Source organism: Populus alba, chromosome 5, assembly GCF_005239225.2.
Source record: "Populus alba chromosome 5, ASM523922v2, whole genome shotgun sequence".
NCBI classification, from domain to species: Eukaryota; Viridiplantae; Streptophyta; class Magnoliopsida; order Malpighiales; family Salicaceae; genus Populus; species Populus alba.
In genome coordinates, this window is record NC_133288.1 from 680,303 (window position 1) to 699,731 (window position 19,429).

At 38.5% G+C, this 19,429-nt stretch overlaps 1 protein-coding gene and 1 long non-coding RNA gene across 3 annotated transcripts; both read left to right on the top strand.

Annotated features, from left to right (window-relative positions):
* The first annotated feature begins 10,490 nt into the window (after positions 1-10,490).
* Positions 10,491-14,547, top strand: LOC140955582 (uncharacterized). The gene is made up of 7 exons (XM_073409178.1): positions 10,491-11,360; positions 11,457-11,562; positions 12,072-12,219; positions 12,308-12,422; positions 12,532-13,534; positions 14,030-14,226; positions 14,323-14,547. The coding sequence occupies exons 1-7, from the start codon at positions 10,491-10,493 to the stop codon at positions 14,545-14,547; spliced, it is 2,664 nt and encodes an 887-aa protein (XP_073265279.1).
* Positions 14,548-16,158: 1,611 nt separating this feature from the next.
* Positions 16,159-17,076, top strand: LOC118034969 (uncharacterized). Of its 2 annotated transcripts, none has more exons than XR_012169852.1 (2): positions 16,159-16,370; positions 16,584-17,076. It is a non-coding gene; the product is annotated as an uncharacterized lncRNA (long non-coding RNA). The 2 variants fall into 2 exon arrangements; XR_012169853.1 differs by having other exon boundaries at positions 16,159-16,326.
* The last annotated feature ends 2,353 nt before the right edge of the window (positions 17,077-19,429 follow it).

The window sequence follows — 19,429 nt, forward strand, 5'->3', positions numbered from 1 at the left end:
ATTTGGACTTTGGATTTAATTAAATTAATGAAATCAGGGACTAAATTGAAGAATATCAAAGTTTAGAGGTTAATTGGGGGCATAATTGAAAAAGATTAAAGTCCAGGGATTAACTTGTAAAAGGCGCCGAAATGCAGGGGTCCGATTAATTTTAACTAGGGGCTTAATTATAAAATTTTCGAAACTTTACGGGTCAAAGTGAAAATGGCCACTGTTATCCCCAAACGGCGTCGTTTTGAAGACGCTGTTCGTCTTCTTCTTCTTTAAGCCAGCGACGGTTTTCAACAGTAAAGGCAGGGAGACGTTGCAGCAGTAATCATCCGTTGGCTTCAGTTATGGGTGCTTTAATGGTGGTCGACCCTCAGCCTACCACCCGTTACCAACCCGTCGGCCTCTATATAAACCGAGCAACACCGAGAGAAAGGGGCTGGTTGCAGAGTGGAGAGTTAGAGAGAGAAAGGGGACGAACGAAAACCAGAAGAGAGCAAACACAGCATAAAAGAAAAGAAAAAGAAAGACAGAACCGGGGGGAGTGAGACGGAAAGAGAAACCGAACCAAGGAAAATTTTGGTCCATCAACCAGCAGCACCTCGTGCTTTTACCACCATTGTCTCCGTCTTAGACGAAGAAGATCAGTCAAAGAACTAGAAAAGGGAATAAACCGGAGGAGAGGAAGTAACACTGGGAACACCACCAGACGAGCAAGAACAGAGAGGAAACGAAGCAGACACGGGGGAGAAAACGAACAGAGAGGAACCACCGCGCTGCAACCATCTTCGTTCGTCCAGCACAGCACGCCCAGGTAAGTATCTCCAGTTTGCAAAATAACTCCCCAACACTGTGCATTAGAAATATAATTACACACCAACTGTTGCCAGCGTGCGTGAACAATTCACGCACGCTGGCGGGTAAAAGCCGCCTGGTCACTGGCTTGGGCCAGTGACCAGGCTGGGCTGGCTGGGTCCAGCCCAAAAAAATACAAAAAAAAATAGAAAAAAATAGAAAAATAAAAAGCAGAAAAATGAAAAAAAATAAAAAGAGATAAAAAATGTGTATGCATGAATAAAAATAATGTAAATTTACAGGTTTATTCACTGACGCCAGAGTCAGGAATAAAAATACCGGCTTAAATTTATATTATTTTTATTCGTTGTATTTTTATTTTATTTAGCTAGAAAAATAAAAAATATGTGCATGCGTAAAAATAAATTTATTTTTATGTATTTATTCACTGGCGCTAGAGTAGGGAATAAAAAAAAAACATCAATCTAATTTTTTTGTAGCTACGAATTTTTACCAACGCCAGAGTTGGAATTATTCGAGCTCGAATATTCATTGGCGCCAGAGTCATGAATATTATAAACAAATCATCATAGCATAAACTAATAAACATTTAGCAATTTAAGACAAAATCAGCAATGCAGTTTGCCTTAGACAGAACGTGTAAGGGGTGATAATATCTTCCCTTTTACGTAATCAATCCCGAGCCATAGAATCTCTGTTGACCAGTTAGGGTTCCTAGTGACCATAATACTAGATGGCGACTCCTTAAACAAGATATTTTTTTCCTAAAAGAACCGGATGCCAGAATCTGTTCTTTTTCCATAATTAATTCAAGAGAATTATTTTTAGGACCGCCGCGATGTCGGGTGCGACAGAATGGCGACTCCGCTGGGGACTTAGGATTAAGCTTTGTCTTTTGTCTTATTATTGCTATTTTTTATTTATTTGTTTTTTTTTGTTGTGTTTATTTGTTTATTTTTCCTGCATTTACTGCTTTAGCATGCATCCTTGTTTATGTTGCCATGCATCACTTTGAGAGCACACACTTTGCAACCTAGGATAAATGGGAAAGTAACGGTACCCCAATGGCTTTAGCCTGGGTAAGACTCATGAAACCATCCAACTCTCGCTTGATTGTTTACTTGGAAGTGGTTGATATGCCAAACTGATATTACTCAGGGCCTCTATCTTCACACTACTTGTAAGCCTCATATCGACCTTTCATGGACGATCACTGAGCATGCGTAAGACCCTTTGAGACTAGATAATGACCAACCCCTTGATGCACTCAATAATTAGGATCTTCCAATTAGGTTGTCATCCCGTGAGGGGTAAGTTCGCATTTCATACGCATTTATTATTATTTTTTATTATTGCTTTAGCATTTTTGCATAATTGCATGATTTACATTTAGTAGGTTGAAATATAGGTCCCCCATTAAAACTCATTTATAACACTCGTTCGAGAAAAAAGACAAATGGAAAACGAAGAAAGAGCCCAGTTGGAAGCCCAACATCAAAAAGAGGTGGACAATCTTAAGGAAGAAGTCGCAAGGCTTACTAGTCTACTCGAGCAGGCCTTGAGAGATAAATCCGGAAAAGCAACACTTATAGCTCAGCCTGAACATATGCATGTAACTCATTTCGATTCACAGAATCTGGGGGCAAATAAGGTGTCATCTGAATTTCAACAAGCTATGCATTTCCAGCCAGCATACCCCTCAAGAATTTTGCCTACCATTGATTCTACCGAGAAAGAATATCAAAAGGGCAAAATGGTGAGAGAAGAGGGTTTGGAAAAATGGACTACCCTAGAAAAGAGGATAAGGGCAGTTGAGGGAAACCATTTGTGTGACTTGGTGAAAGCTGTCAATATGTGTTTGGTGCCCAACGTTGTCATTCCCAAAAAGTTTAGAGTGCCAGAATTTGTCAAATATACGGGGAACTCAATGCCCTATAACTCATCTCAAAGCATACTGCAACAAATGGCTGAGGTGGTTGATGAATGAGAAATTGTTTGATTCATTTTTTTCAAGATAACTTGAGTGACGTTGCCCTCACTTGGTATATGCGGTTGGACAATACCAAGGTTAAAAATGGAAGGACTTAGTTGATGCCTTCATGAGGCAATATAAGTTCAATATAGACGTGGGCCCTGATCGGTTAAGCTTGCAAGCTATGGAGAAGAACAACAAGGAGTCCATAAGAGAATATGCCCGGAGATGGAGCGAGGTAGCTGCACAAGTTAATCCTCCCATGTTGGAAAAAGAGATGATCAGTTTATTTTCCAATACATTTAAAGCTCCGTACTTTGAATACTTGGTTAGAAGCTCTGCACAACATTTCACTGACCTAGTTGTTATAGCTGAGAGGATTGAACAAGCCATTGGGTTAGGTAAGATTGCTAACCCGACTAAGAAAAACAGTTTCACTGAAGGTGCTTGCCAAGGCACTTATCGTTCCTATAGCTGATTGCTTCGCACCAACTCCCAGATATCAATTGTTTTGAAGATAAAGCTATGGTGATGGTAGGTCGAGAATGGTCTGCATGTGACTGCAACTAAGTGTTGAAAAGATGCCTTTGTCGAGCATAATGAATGTTTGAAAGATTTCAGAAATTCCAATGAATGATCACAAAATGTTTAGCCCTTTTTGTGTTATCATGCCAGTATTCATGTTGGCATAAGTTCTTTGTTGTTGAACTTCTTTTCCTAAGCTTCAATGAAATAATGAGTTTCTCATTCAATCGTGTTTGCGACCAATCATTATTTATCTTCTTAAGAGAGTTTTCTTATAAGGACTCACAAATACACCTTTGAAGCCTCGCGTGATCTCATAGACGTAATTCATCTCTTGTACCAAAATTCATTTCCCTATTGGAGTTTTGAAAAATTGATCTGGTATTTTGATTTCAAAAATAATTTGATGTTCTTTCAAAAATGATATTTTTAACATTCTACTTGTAGAATGACAATTGAATCAAGCAACTCCATCATTGAGGTGACTAAATTATAAACAAAAAAAAAAACAAATGAATAAACACCCTTACCCATGACTCTTGAATCATTTGTTTTTAAATGTATGAATAATGGTATGTAGTACACTCGTTGCTCATGATCCATGAAATGCATCTTTGCAAGGACCAAACCATCACACTGGATGAGGTCAAAGTTTATTGATCTTAACTATTTGCGCTTGAAATGAGGAAAGGCCATCTTTGTTATTCCTTTCACATTCTGAAATAAGTACATCCCTTGCTATCACTTTTTGAGCCTGAATAATTTTTCTTTCATGAAAAAATCCCGACTAGGATCACACCCCACACTGGGGGGCAAGAGAAAATTTCAATGAGAAAAGTGAAAAAGCTACAAGAAAGCCAAAAAAAAGCATAAGAGCTCAAGAAACTCAAATGCTAGGGGGCATGCCCAAATCACTAGAAAACGTGACATCCAAAATTAAAGTGGGTATGCCCTAGCAAAGCAATAAAAAAAGAAGAAGCAACAAATCAAAGAAGTGCGACAAAAGAAAATATGAATGACATCAAGAGTCAAATTGTTGATAGTGATCCTTAGTCTTTGAAACCCTGAAACACTCTTTGAGCCTTATGAATCCTTTTCTTTCATAACCAAGAACCACATCCTACGTTACGTGCCTGTAAAAGTCCTTTCTAATCAAGCAAGCAAGCAACCTAGAACAATAAACAATGCTCTTCAAATGCAAAGAATACTTTTTCATAAGATTCATGACATCAAGAATAAACCACTCATTATTATTCATGCTGATAAAATGAATGATTCAAAAGAGATAAATTTTTCTCATATAAAAACCTCGAGCTTTTTTCTCGAGCCCTTCACTTTGAAACAAAAGGTCATCTCATGACTGAAGATCTCATTGCCAAACACAAAGAGCAAATAACCTCTTTTTCCAATAAAGGAAATAACCAAGGAGTTGCAAGATTTCAAAAGCAAATTGTTTTAGATTCACATCGAAATAATTTTTGTTTTCAAAATGCAAGATCAAGATTTCAAGATTCATTTTAGACCCACATTCCTTCACCGAAATGAACCAAAAGAGATATGAGAGAATGGTCTTTTAAAACCATTATTTGTCTAAGTCGCTGACAAAGCACACTTGGGGGCAATGACCAGTACAAGGGGGCAATATTGTATTTTCTCTTCTAGAAAAAGAGAGGAATATCTCCTACAACAAGACAAGGGGCATTTTGGTTTACGAAAGACAATTTGATCCTTTCAGCAAGTGACACCGAATGTTTTTATCAGTGAAGTGAGGGGCAATGAATAAGTCCTCTCAAATTATTTGACGAGTCAGAAATCTTCAGCAAATAAGTGGGTCGCGATGGGCGCCACAAAGGCTGAGTTGTGGGAACAAATCTGGAAATAGACTTACATGGGCCAACTCGAGTGGGCTAGAAGCCAATCGACAAAAATGACCCAAATCAGAGGCAGCAAGTCCTCATCAGTCAAGCAACAAGAAGATTAAGAAGAAATGGGGGCCTATATTTCAAATCAGGTAAAGATGCATGCATATCATCTAAAATTTGAGACATTGGACAATGAGTTTTGCAAATTTCATATGAGAAAATCCCAATGGAATCCATCAAGTGGAAGGCCAACTTGAAATGGCCAAAGATCAAAATTGCTATTGAATGTTTTTCATTTTTGAGAATTTTTCAACATGGGAAGGCCGCCCATAAGAAATAGGCCATCTGAAAAATCTTCGTGCATTTCTTCCTCTTCGAGTGCCTTTGAGCACCCGTTTTCCTTTTCAAATGCCTTTGAACATTAACCGTCCTTCTTAGTGCCTCTGAGCACTCGTTTTCCCCTTCAAATGCCTTTGAGCACCAGTGCCTCTGAGCACTCAATTTCCCCTTCAAGTGCCTTTGAGCACTAGTGCCTCTGAGCACTCGTTTTTCTCTTTCAAGTGCCTTTGAGCACCAGTGCCTCTGAGCACTCGCTTTCCCTTTCAAGTGCCTCTAAGCACTCTGTTTTCCTTCAAGTGCCTTGAGCACGAGTGCCTCTGGCACTCGCCTTTTCCCCTTCAAGTGCCTTTTTGAGCACCAGTGCCTCTGAGCACCTCGCTTTTCCCCTTCAAGTGCCTTTGAGCACCAGTGCCTCTGAGCACTCGTTTTCCCTTGCAGGCCTTTGAGCACCAGTGCCTCTGAGCACTCTTTCCCTTTCACGCCTGACTTTTCCCTTCAAGTGCCTCTGAGCACCAGTGCCTTCTGAGCACTACGCTTCCCACTTTAAGTGCCTTTGAGCACCAGTGCCTTTGAGCGCTCGCTTCTCCCTTCAAGTGCCTCTGAGCACCAGTGCCTCTGAGCACTCGCTTTTTCCCTTCAAAGTGCCTTTGAAGCACCAGTGCCTCTGAGCACTCGCTTCCTCTTTGTAGTGCCTTTGAGCCCCACTTTCCTTTTCAAAGTGCCTTTGACTCACCTTCCCTCTTCGAGCGCCTTTGAGCCCTCGCTTTTCTTTTGGAGTGCCTTTGAGCACTCGCTTCCTTTTGGAGCGCCTTATGAGCCTCAACATTTTAGCTTTTGAGTGCGCCTTTTGAGCCCTCACATTCTTTTGAGTGTGCCTTCGAGCCCTCATTTACTTTTTTTACTTGGGTAGGTCACCTATCACAATGAGACCACTTCTAAAAAAAAAAACAAAAACAAAAACAAAAAACAAAAAACAAAAAACAAAAAAAGTGGGTCGTCTTCCAAATGACTTGTTTCTTGTTTTCAATCTCTGTAAAGGTCATGTGTCCATCTACTGTTTTTTAAAAAAAAAAAATATAGGTCGTCTTCTCAATGACTTATTTCTTGATTTCTACATCTCTCTGTAAAGGTCGTGTGTCAATCTACTATTTTCTAAGTTTTCAAGAAAAAAATGGGTTCTTTCTCTATCTACTTTTCTTTATAAAATTACTACACAAAGATAAAAGAAAATGAAATTTTCCAATATCTTTGCATAGTAAATATTATAAAGAGGGGGCAACTGTCATAACCCCAATTTTGATCATTTTTATTTTTATTTATTCATTATTATTTTATTTATTGAAAAGGATAAAAAATTTGATGAAAAAAATAATAATGATGATGAAAAAAACAAGTAAAATGAAAATAAATGAAGAATGAATTAAATTTTGGGTTAAGGGCAATATGAATGGAAGTTTTGGGGTTTAATTAAACTTTGAAATTAATTTAATTAAGCTTTGGAATTAATTTTAATTAATACAATTAACGGGTTTAATTGGAGAAATTATTAAGTTTTGAGACTTAAATTAAGCTTGGAATTGATTTAATTCATCCAATCAAGGATTTAATTGGAAGAATTAATAAGTTTTGCAGACTTAATTAAAGCTCCTTGGAATTGATTTAATTAATCCAATTAAGGTTTAATTGGAGAAATTGATAAGTTTTGAGTTTAAACTTATTTGGAACTTTGGTATTTAATTAAATTCCGTTAATGAAATCAAGGGACTAAATTGAAAAGAATATCAAAAGTTTCACGAGGTTAACTTGGGGGCATAAATTGAAAAAAGATTAAAGTCAGGGGGATTAACTTGTAAAAGGGCGCCGAAATGCAGGGGTCCGATTAATTTTAACTAGGGGCTTAATTATAACAAATTTTCGAAAACTTTACGGGTCAAGTGAAAAAATGGCCACTGTTATCCCAAACGGCGTCGTTTTGTAAGACGCTGCTTCGTCTTCTTCTTCTTTAAGCCAGCGACGGTTTTCAACAGTAAAGGCAGGGAGACCGTTGGTTGCAATGAGTAATCATATCCGGTTGGCTTCAAGTTAGTGGGTTGCTTTAATGTGGTCGACCCTCAGCCTACCACCCGTTACCAAACCCGTCGGCCTCTATATAAAGCCGGAGCAACACCGGAGAGAAGGGGCTGGTTGCAGAGTGGAGAGTTAGAGATGAGAAAGGGGAACAAAACGAAAACCAGAAGAGAGCAAACACAGCATAAAAGAAAAGAAAAAGAAAGCACAGAACCGGGGGGAGTGAGACGGAAAGAGAACCGAACCAAGGAAAATTATTGGTCCATCAACCAGCAGCACCTCGTGCTTTTACCCACCATTGTCTCCGTCTTAGACGAAGAAGATCAGTCAAAGAACTAGAAAAGGGAATAAACCGGAGGAGAGAAGAATAACACTGGGAACACCACCAGACGCAGCAAGAACAGAGAGGAAACGAAGCAGACACGGGGGGGAGAAAACGAACAGAGAGGAACCCGCGCTGCAAAACATCTTCGTTCGTCAGCACAGCACGCCCAGGTAAGTATCTCCAGTTTGCAAAATAACTCCCCAACACTGTGCATTAGAAAATATAATTACACACACCAACTGTTGCCAGCGTGGCGTGAACAATTCACGCACGCTGGCGGGTAAAAAAGCCGCCTGGTCACTGGCTTGGGCCAGTGACCAGGCTGGGCTGGCTGGGTCCAGCCCAGCCCATGTGGGCCTGAGCTGGGCCCAGCCCAAAAAAATACAAAAAAAAAAATAGAAAAATAGAAAAATAAAAAAGCAGAAAAATGAAAAAAATAAAAGAGATAAAAAATGTGTATGCATGAATAAAAATAATGTAAATTTACAGGTTATTCACTGACGCCAGAGTCAGGAATAAAAATACCGGCTTAAATTTATATTATTTTTATTCGTTGTATTTTTATTTTATTTAGCTAGAAAAATAAAAAATATGTGCATGCGCAAATATAAATTTATTTTTATGTATTTATTCACTGGCACTAGAGTAGGGAATAAAAAAAAACATCAAATCTAATTTTTTTGTAGCTACGAATTTTTACCAAACGCCAGAGTTGGAATTATTCGAGCTCCGAATATTCATTTGCCGCAGAGTCATGAATATTATAAACAAATCATCATAGCATAAACTAATAAACATTTAGCAATTTAAGACAAAATCAGCAATGCAGTTTGCCTTAGGCAGAACGTTTAAGGGGTGATAATATCTTCCCTTTTACGTAATCAATCCCGAGCCATAGAATCTCTGTTGACCAGTTAGGGTTCCTAGTGACCATAATACTAGATGGCGACTCCTTAAACAAGACATTTTTTTCCTAAAAGAACCGGATGCCAGAATCTGTTCTTTTTCCATAATTAATTCAAGAGAATTATTTTTAGGACCGCCGCGATGTCGGGTGCGACATCAATACTCAATGTTTCTTTGTGTACATTTTGTTTTTTTTTTGTAAATGTCTCTGGTAAGTTCGGTATGTGGATATACTTCAATCGTAAAGGGAAAGTGGAAATACATGAATTAGCGAAATTAGCTTGTCTCCAGTATGTTGTGTTCATATCCCTTTACACTGGTTTTTCTTTTGTGTTTACTCTTAGTTTGAGTATGGATGCAGGATGCTGGTATCTTTGGTTATTCAAGAAAGAATTTGACTGTTGAAGATCTGAGATCCATAATAGCTTCGACTTTGACTCGTCGCATTGATCACCAGTATGGTTCTCTTATCACCTTACTAGTTTTCAATCACTAATTTTATTGAATTATGTGGTAGAATGGTCAAAAAGAGCAAGCATTTCTATATACGGCTGGCACAAGAAGATGCTTCAAACTAACATTGATCCACAATCATGCCAAAGAAAACTCAATCTTTCTGAACCTCCCTGAGAAATGACTAAAACAAATATAGTGGGTCGCTTGTCAATAAAATCTCACAGCTTTAGGTAACAAGGGCATTGCATACGGAGAATATCTGATATTTATTCCTGGGCCTGTAAATTGAGTTGTTAATACCACCCACAACAATGCTCCTTAAAAAAATTCTATAAAATGAAGTAAATTCTAAAAGTTAGAATATAAATTATTGAATGTATGCTTATGTCTCATGGTTATTCCTGTATCATAGGTTCTCAACTTTGCAATAATCATCAATTTTTGGAAATGTTTCAGGCAGAACTGTGGGGACAAATGGAGGCTTTCCTTAGCAGAATTTACCGTCTTAAAAGAGGTTATGATAACTGAGAGAGGATGTCAAAGTTGTTAACATGTAATTAGCTGAATTAGATGGTAGTTTTCTATATATAAAAGACATACTCTATAAGAGTCTATACATTGTAGTATTCCTTTTAGAATAGGAAAGATGTAACCGACATATATATTTGCCTATATAAGTCATCCCTCCACAGGAGAAGAATAAGATGCAGAGTATACATCCAACCTAAAGCCTTAAAAGTAACATGATATCAAAGCAAGTTGAAAGCTAAAATCTTCCTTTAACTTTCAGCCGCCACATTATTAATCTTCTCCTGGGAAATGGGTCTTGAAACAAGAGACCAACCATGGATGACACAAATACTTATATTATCCCTATAAACTAGACTTCATTCTCTGCTGAAACACCTAACCTAAACACCTTACCCTTTGGATTTAAATTGAATGAGACAAACTTTAAAATCTGGTCACGTATGCTTGAACTGCATGCTACTGGATTGAACAAACTTGGCTACTTAATTGGGCAGAATGCTAGAGTGGAAGAAGGAAATTCTGGTTACTCAAAGTGGTGCACTGAAGATGCAGTGGTACGAGGATGGCTGTTGAAAACCATGGAGCCTCATCTTATTGGTTTATTTATAGACTTGTCATCAGCCAAGGAAATTTGGGATAGTGTCACTCAAACCTTCTATGATAGGGCTGAGAGTCGCAATTCTATGAGCTACGCTGCAAAGCCATGAGGACGAAACAGAATGGGCATCCAGTTAACTTGTATTACGTAGAGCTGAATAGTGTATGGCAGGAAATTGATAAGCAACGACCAATTAAGATGATATGTGCTGCAGATCTTAGAACCAGACAAGAAGAAATTCAAAAGGACCGGATCTATGACTTTCTCACAGGTTTGGATGAAGTTTTTGATTCAATACGCAGTGATCTCCTTCGAAAAAAATCTGTTCCAAGTATTGAAGAGTGCTTCAATACAATTCGACGGGAGGCTCAGCGACAAGTCACCATGCTGGGAGCAAAGAACACTGGTGAAGGTTCATCAATTGCAATGATTTCCAAATCCACCACCCCTTCTAACCTGCGCACTCTTCGAGCTATTAACAAAGCGGAAAAAGATAAGTTACGCTGCAGCCATTGTAATGGAAAGTCCGCAATACCAAGAGACACTTGTTTTGAGATTCATGGCTACCCTGACTGGTTTCTAGAAAAACAAAAGCAAAGTAAAGCAAGAAGCAATAAACGTCCAGTCCAAGCAAAATTAACCACTGCAACAGAAATTCCTTCCAGTTTTGCTGCCATGGCAATAAGCAAAAAAGACCACACTAAACCAAATGAATTACTCTCCTTAGTGAAAACTGATCAGACTTCAGCGACATGTAAAACTGGAGTGGTTTTGTCAACATCCACTGTTCATGATACAGGTTGGATCATTGACTCGGGTGCCACAGATCATATGACGTATAACAAATCATTATTTCAATACATGACTCCCTCGTCTAAGGAAAAGGTCATGACAACCAATGGGGAGTCTACCCCAGTCATTGGAGCAAGATCAATTGTTCTCACTCTTGATCTTTCACTACATAATTGTTTACTTGTACCTGCACTTTCAAATTATTTATTGGCTGTTAGTCAAATTACAGAAGAATTGGATTGTGTGGTATTAATTTTTCCCACGTTTTGCTTACTTCAGGATATTCAGACTCAAGCGATCATTGGACGTGGTACTAAGAGGAAGGGGTTATACTATGTAGATGACGTAGCTTCAGGTCATGTCCATCAAGTTCAGAGTCACAATGGTAATAATCACAAGAAAATTTGGTTATGGCATAGTCGGCTGGGTCATGCATCCTTTGGCTACTTAAAAAAATTATTTCCTTCCCTCTTTGATGACATTCCGGATCCAAGTTCCTCTCTTAAGTGTAATGTTTGCATCTTGGCCAAGAGCCATCGAACTTCATATCCTGTAAACTTGAATAAAGAACAAAGCCTTTTGAATTGATACACTCTGATGTTTGGGGACCTGTTCCAATTACTTCCCAATTTGGAATTCGATAGTTTCTTACATTTGTCGATGATTGCACCAGAATGACTTGGTTATATACTATGCGACACAAAAGTGATGTGCGTAATATATTCTCAATTTTTTATCGCATGGTGTGCACTTAGTTCTCCCTGCCGGTGAAGATTATTCGATCAGACAATGGTGGAGAATATCTTAACTCTAAACTCTTGAGTTTCTTTCAAAACAATGGTATTCTCCATGAGACTACTTGCCCGCGCACTTCACTACAAAATGGTGTGGCAGAACGCAAAAACAAGCATATTCTTGAAACTACTAGAGCTCTTCTCATTGGTGCCCATGTCCCTCAACATTATTGGGTTGATGCAGTAACCTATGTTGTGTATCTCATCAACCGGATGCCATCCCAAGTCCTCTCCTTCAGCACTCCCTTGTAGACTCTCACTCAACACATTCAGATTCCATCCCTCCTACACTTAGAACCCCGTGTGTTTGGATGTGTAGCTTATGTCCACCTGCAGAAAACTCAGCGCACAAAACTGGAACCATGCGCAGTACGGTGTGTCTTTCTTGGTTTCAATCCTCACCAAAAGGGATACCGGTGCTACCATCCTTCTTCTCGCCAGATGCATGTCAGTATGGATGTTACCTTCTCTAAAACAAAATATTTTTCCATATGAATCCATCCAGCTCTAGTCCTTAGGGGGAGCTGCAATATGATGCCTACAACTGGATTGATTTTCAGTCTAATTCAGGGGAAGGAAACATGGATTCAGGGGAAGGAAATACGGAGCAGCAACAGTCAACTTCAGAGGAAGAAATGAAAACCAGTACACACACAATTAGTAATGTTGGGGAAAAAAATACAGAGCCCAGCTCCAGAACATGTGCAACAGGCAATTCAGGGAAAGAAAATAAAGAGTATAATGCACACGGCATCAGTGATGCAGAAGAAGAATACATGCATGAAGAAATAACCCTTTCCTCTCCACAAATCTATGTTCAAGATCGACTAGATATCCATGAGGTAAGTGACACTGAAAGCCCTTCCTCTTTCCCTTTATTATCTACCCCATGCTACTCTCTCCCTCTTAGACAGAACCGTGGAAAGGCCCCTGACAGGTACTCACCGAATGGAAAAACAAAATATGCTATCACACAGTATGTCTCTACACACAAACTGCCTCCACAACATCAAGCCTTCATAAGTGAGATGGAGAATATAAAAATACCTACAAAGGTTGAGGATGCCTTACAACACCCGAAATGGGTAGAAGCAATGGAGGCTGAAATGAGTGCATTACAAAGAAATGACACATGGAGTATTGTATCACTCCCTCCAGGAAAAAAACCAATGGGCTGCAAGTGGATATTCAACCTCAAACATAGAGTAGACGACACAATTGATCGGTTCAAGGCAAGGCTAGTAGCAAAGGGGTACACACAATCATTCAGCATTGACTATCAAGAAACTTTTGCTCCAGTTGCAAAAATGAACACCATCAGAGTCTTGTTGTCTTTAGTAGTAAATTTCAGTTGGCCTTTGAAGCAATTTGATGTGAAGAACGCATTTCTCCATGGGGATCTGGAAGAAAAAGTCTATATGCAGCTTCCACCTGGGTTTAACAATTCACAATCAAGTGGAAAAGTGTGTAGATTACGGAAAGCATTGTATGGCTTGAAGCAATCGCCAAGAGCATGGTTTGGGAGATTCACAGAAGCTATGAAACGAATCAGTTATCACCAAGGTAACTCTGATCACACTCTATTCATCAAATAGAAGAATGGTAAAGTTACACTGCTCATTATTTATGTAGACGATATGATCGTAACTGGTGATGACACAGATGAAATAAAAAAGCTACAAGAATGTCTACCGAATTCGAAATGAAAGATTTAGGAGGACTGAAATATTTTTTGGGAATTGAAGTTGCAAGAACTAAAGATGGTATATACTTGTCACAAAGAAAGTATATATTGGACCTATTATCTAAAACGGGTATGCTAGAATGCAAACCAGTAGAGTCTCCTATTGTTCAAAATCATCGATTGGCCATTCACCCAGATTAGGTACCAACAAACAAAGAAAGATACCAGCAATTGGTAGGGCGGTTAATTTATTTATCTCACACTCGCCCAGACATTGCTTATACGGTTAGTGTGGTAAGTCAGTTTATGCATGCTCCAAGTGAAGATCATGAGAGCTGTAATGAGAATTCTGAGTTATCTAAAAGGGGCTCCAGGAAAAGGATTGACATTTAAAAGACATGGAAATATGGAAGTGAAAGGATTTACTGATGCAGATTGGGCAGGATATCTCACTGACCGGAGATCCACCTCTGGCTATTTTACATTTGTTGCAGGAAATCTTGTTACATGGCGAAGTAAAAAACAAAATGTGACAGCAAGGTCCTCAGCAGAAGCAGAATATAGAGGGATGGTACATGGAATATGCAAACTGTTATAGCTCAGGACCTTACTCACAGAAATAGGTTTTGAACCCAAAGACCCTATGTTACTATACTATGACAATCAGGTAGCACGAGAGATAGCTAATAATCCAGTACAACATGATCGAACTAAACACATTGAGGTAGATCGACACTTCATCAAGGAAAAGTTACTTCTAAAGTTAGTGGACATCCTTTTCGTCAGATCAAGTGAGCAACTAGCATATATTCTCACTCATGCAGTCCCTGTGGAAGCTCTTCATAAGTCTCTAGACAAGTTAGGCTTAGAAGATATCTTCGCACCAACTTAAGGGGAAGTGTTAACATGTAATTAGCTTAATTAGATGGTAGTTTTCTATATATAAAAGACATACTCTATAGGAGTCTATACATTGTAGTATTCCTTTTAGAATAGAAAAGATGTAACCGACATATATATTTGCCTATATAAGACATCCCTCCATAGGAGAAGAATAAGATGCAGAGTATACATCCAACCTAAAGCCTTAAAAGTAATAAAAGCTAAATGCCAGAATGGAGCAGATTGAGGTATGCTTGTACTGGCACATGCTTAAATACTAAAATTGCTTTCTGACTAGGCGGGGTTTTTGTTGACTGTAAAATAGAGTAGCTGGATTAATTGATAATTGATTCTGTAATAGCATACCGATGCAGGTGGGACCTAAAGCTAACAGGAACATTACCTTTCTGTGTCACAAGAAGCACTCCTTGATGTTGCATCCTGTCTAGCTGATAATGCCCTAACACTGAAGAGCTGGAATCGAATAATATTTGTGAAACCTTTTGGGTTTTATGCACTGTCTTCTCACCAATTCACAAGGTCTTCTCTCTAAGTTTGATGAGAAATAATTATACAAGTGTCAGTTGACATTAGCTATATCTGTTCCGTGTGTGTGCAATATTTGTTCAGTAAGCACATTTTCTTTTGTAGCTATTCACTTCAGTTGATTGGAATATGACTTAAATTTTGTGCACATCAGGATAGATCATCTCTTAAGAAGGAACCTCATTGATAACCTCACAGTGGTGAGGTTCTCTAGTCTGGTCTTGGAGCCATTATGAAGCTGAACTTAATGTACACAGTATGCAGGTGAGTTTATGTATTTTATTAATCTGTGTTTCATTCTATGATGTGGCAAACCTTAAATACACCACCCGCAATATACTGCTCAGTCACTGAAACATTACATGATATTTCAGATCATTTTGTCAGAAGACTTCCTCTTGCACACATGTTCTGTGGAACTTCTATGATAATTTTTTTAGAAGATCAATAATTGGCTCTAAAAAAACCCAAGATGCTTTGATTATGAGATTGCCTGATTTCTCCTTGGCTCATCATTGTTTTCAAATTGGAATATGAAGATTCAAGAATCCAAACTCAGCTCTTGAATTCTGTGCTGAATGAAACTAGAGAACAAGGGAATTGTGCGGGGTATTTATATGCACATAAACACATGCATTGTGTTAGTTCTTCTATCTATGTGATAGTTATTAGGGGGAGGATCAAATGGTGTACCGTTTGCTTACACTATATTGAATTTTCTTACCATGATGAACTACATGATGCAGAGTGGAGATACGTGTACATTTCCATTATGTCCCCGAGAACCTTTATTGTAAACATTTCAAAGTAAACATTGATCTGGCTACTAATGAGCTGATTCTGAGTGATGCACCTAATGAAGCTATTCTGGTAAAGATTATAATAAGATCCCAGGACTTGGCTTGCAGTTGGATGCTCCTGAACTCAATTTGCTGTATAAGGACAAGTAAGCACTTTCATGTTACAAGACATGTTCTATTTAAATTCACATTTCCTAAAGTGAAGCCAATTCAGCACCCACCTTGTTCTATAATTTGACATCCGGCTTATTCTTTATTTTAGTTCCTTGGGTATAATGCGGAGGTGCCTGATTCATCTGAGCATCTTCTTCTTGATTTCATTGATGGAGACAACCATCTCTTCATGAGGAGCGATGAGCTTGCTGCTGCATGGAATATTCTAACCCCAACTCTACAGGAGATAGACAAGAAACGTACGACACCAGAACTCTGTGAACTGGGAGGTAGAGGTCCAATTGGACCATATTATCTTTATGCAAAATATCAGGTTCGGTGGGTTGGTAGACAACTGAAGCTTGTTGAAGGCTTCGAATCTGATGTTTGAGAACAACTACATGCATGCTAGGCAGTATGAAATAGCCATTCCGTCTCCAGGACCACAAGAAATAAATAACTGTATATATGTTTGGCGTGTAAAATTATTCTGATTTTCTGAAATGTTCAACTAACATGTTCCCTGTTTGATTTTCTGTTACCACAGTCCAGCTGCCTTAACTAGCAAAATAATGGCCTGCTGAGGGTGATTGAAGCTTCTTATGGGAGCTTCAAATCACCATACAATCACGGAGAAAAGCTTTGGAGATCCCCATCAATTTCTTTTTCCTTACAATTTCCAAAGTAAGATTCAGTTCTATGTTCTTGACAAACAATGAACTTCAATCACACGCTTCTGTATCATTACAATATCATGACATGCTCAACTGTCAGAACTTGAGCTGTGTTTCATACATTGACCTTGGATACCATGCTGTTGTGCATCAGTAGCACAATCTACTTTCCTGTCAATAAAGTTGAATGCCAGTGATCATGGAGCTCTGGATTTGCTAGCCTAGCTTGGCCCATAATAAAGATATTTCTGTGAACACAGATTATCTATTGATGGAACTTGATGTTTAAAATTTCAGCAAGAATAATGTGAATTCAGGTCCCACCTGATATCGAAGGTATCTTATTTGTGCATTAAGTTTGGTTGACTCCACTGAAGATCTAGTTCACTGACTCTAGTTTAAACTTGGCTGAATATTTATTACAGCTCCGGCTAGTTAGGTAGGTATTACTACTTAAATCCAAAGTTCACCATCCATTGCCCATGTGAATAAAAAGCTAAGTCATAGTGGTCCAACTGCCCTATTTTGAATCTATTCAAGTCAGACAATCTCCATCCACTATAATGTCTTCATCTTACAAAAGCAGTTGGAAGCTGCTTATAAGGGAAGTCGTTGCTTTTACCCCACAACTCTGTGGTTGTTCAGCAGCTTGTACAGCAGGCCGAACAGACTTTCAGCTTTGCTTCGTTGAAACATTAAAGAAGCTCGAGCCCAGCTTGTCAATTTGCTAGAAATTACATGTCATTGTGAAGCTCCACTTGGAGGATGACAACCATAAAGTACCTTAAACTAGTATGAGATCATCCATATGACATCACGATGACAATATACAATTGATTAATTGCTAGAGTGATAGATTCTGCTTTGAACATAGAACAAGTAATGAAGGCAAACAGACGGCAGAGAAATTAGTTTTGTAAGGTGTCAATTAAATAGAGGCCATAAAAGTATACCAAAAGGACCCACCAAAGTATATATTCTCACAAAATTGTCAGGCTGGCCCTCTAGGAAGACTCCACCAAAATGACAACATGTCATGGTGCTTGCATCACCTTTATTCGGTATGCTACACAGCATCACGGGCAGCAGCCAGTGACCTTATTTGCCATTATTCTTTTCCATCCATAGTATCCACTCCATGATCTCCATCTACAGCCAATCTTTCCTGAAGAGAAGCGAGGACTCACTATGGTTTTTATCTGTTTCTGCAAGAATCAAATCAAAATTTTATTACGCTTATTGGTGGGGTAATTTTTAAATCAGCTTTTGTACATTGAAACTAAAGTATGCACCAATCAAGTCTCAAACAATTATTTATATATGGAGGGATGCTTTCACAATATTCAAATAAAAAATGAAAAGCCAAGCCCATTTCTGTAAAAGACTTCTTGTGATACCTGCACTACGTATGGTGACTCTCTACAAAGAGTCAACTAACACGGTTTCTAAAGTGGTCACAGTGCAAGTCTAGTATGTGGTTTGGTTTAACCCATCAAACTACAATAACCCATACTACAATAAGAGATACTCTATGGTCTACTGCTTATGCTTCTCTCTTTGATATTTGTTTTAATTTGTTGGGGGAAATAGCTAGCAAGCTTGGCATGGAGAGGGAAGCAAAGAAGAGGAAGACGGAGTTTATTGAAGAAGAAAAAAAGGGAAAGGAAGATGATGATGATGAAGAAGAAGAAGAAGAAGAAGAAGAAGATGGAGAAGTTCTTCGCTTTGGTGAGAAGTACAAAACAAATGCATGATCAAATAAGAAGAAACTCAAATATCAGAATATTTAAAGAGAAAGAGGAGATCAGGAAAGTTGGAGAAGAGAAGGTTAGTACTGTGGCTTGGAATCCATCATTTCTGCCAGAAGATTTCTTGGAGGATGGCAAGGATAGTCAGGCAGCAGCTGGTCCTTCCAAGAGAAAGGAAGAAGAGAAAAAGGACGAGGGAGAAGAAGGCACTGACTTGGATCTAAAGCTTTCTTTGTAGAGGGTAGCTGCCTCCCTCCGACAGCCCCTCAACTCCCTTTTCTCTTCTTCCATGTTGAGAAGCTGTTACGATGAAAGGTCGACCACTACAATAAGTAACAGCAATACTGGCCAGCATTTCCATGATGTGCTGAGTTTGTCCAAAACATATTATGTATCCTGACGTCTCTCTGGCTTGTTTGGGTCTATATATGAGGTAATTAAGATTTTTTTTTTTTTTAAGTTGATGTTCTTACACAAGTGATGGGATAACCTCAGTGTTTGAAGCGGACACACCAAAGTCATGTAAATACTTGTTCGACGTCGAGAACTCATGCTGTATTTTTTAAATAGGTTTGAGACAGTTTAGGAGAATACACCTTCTTTCTCCAACAAGAACAAGAACAAGAACAAGAAAGAACCTAGTTTCCAGAACACGGTCAACTTTTAATCGAACTAGGTAATTTTACAAGAACAGCAAGGCCTAGTTTCAGACATAGTTAAGTTTTGGATTCTTTTGACTAGTTAATCGAACTTTATTCTCTATGAATTTGGTCCTAAAAATTATGTTGTCGTTATCCTATCTTTTCTTTTTCTTTTTGGATTGCATGTAATAACGGGTCCGAAGTGTCGGAGATTATTTTGGAGTTAAAATGACATGGTAATTTTACAAAAAGATTTTTTTTAGTTATGCTGAAAAAATTAAAAGAACAACGCACTAAAATTAACTTTGGCAATAAGTAACAGCCTTCTTT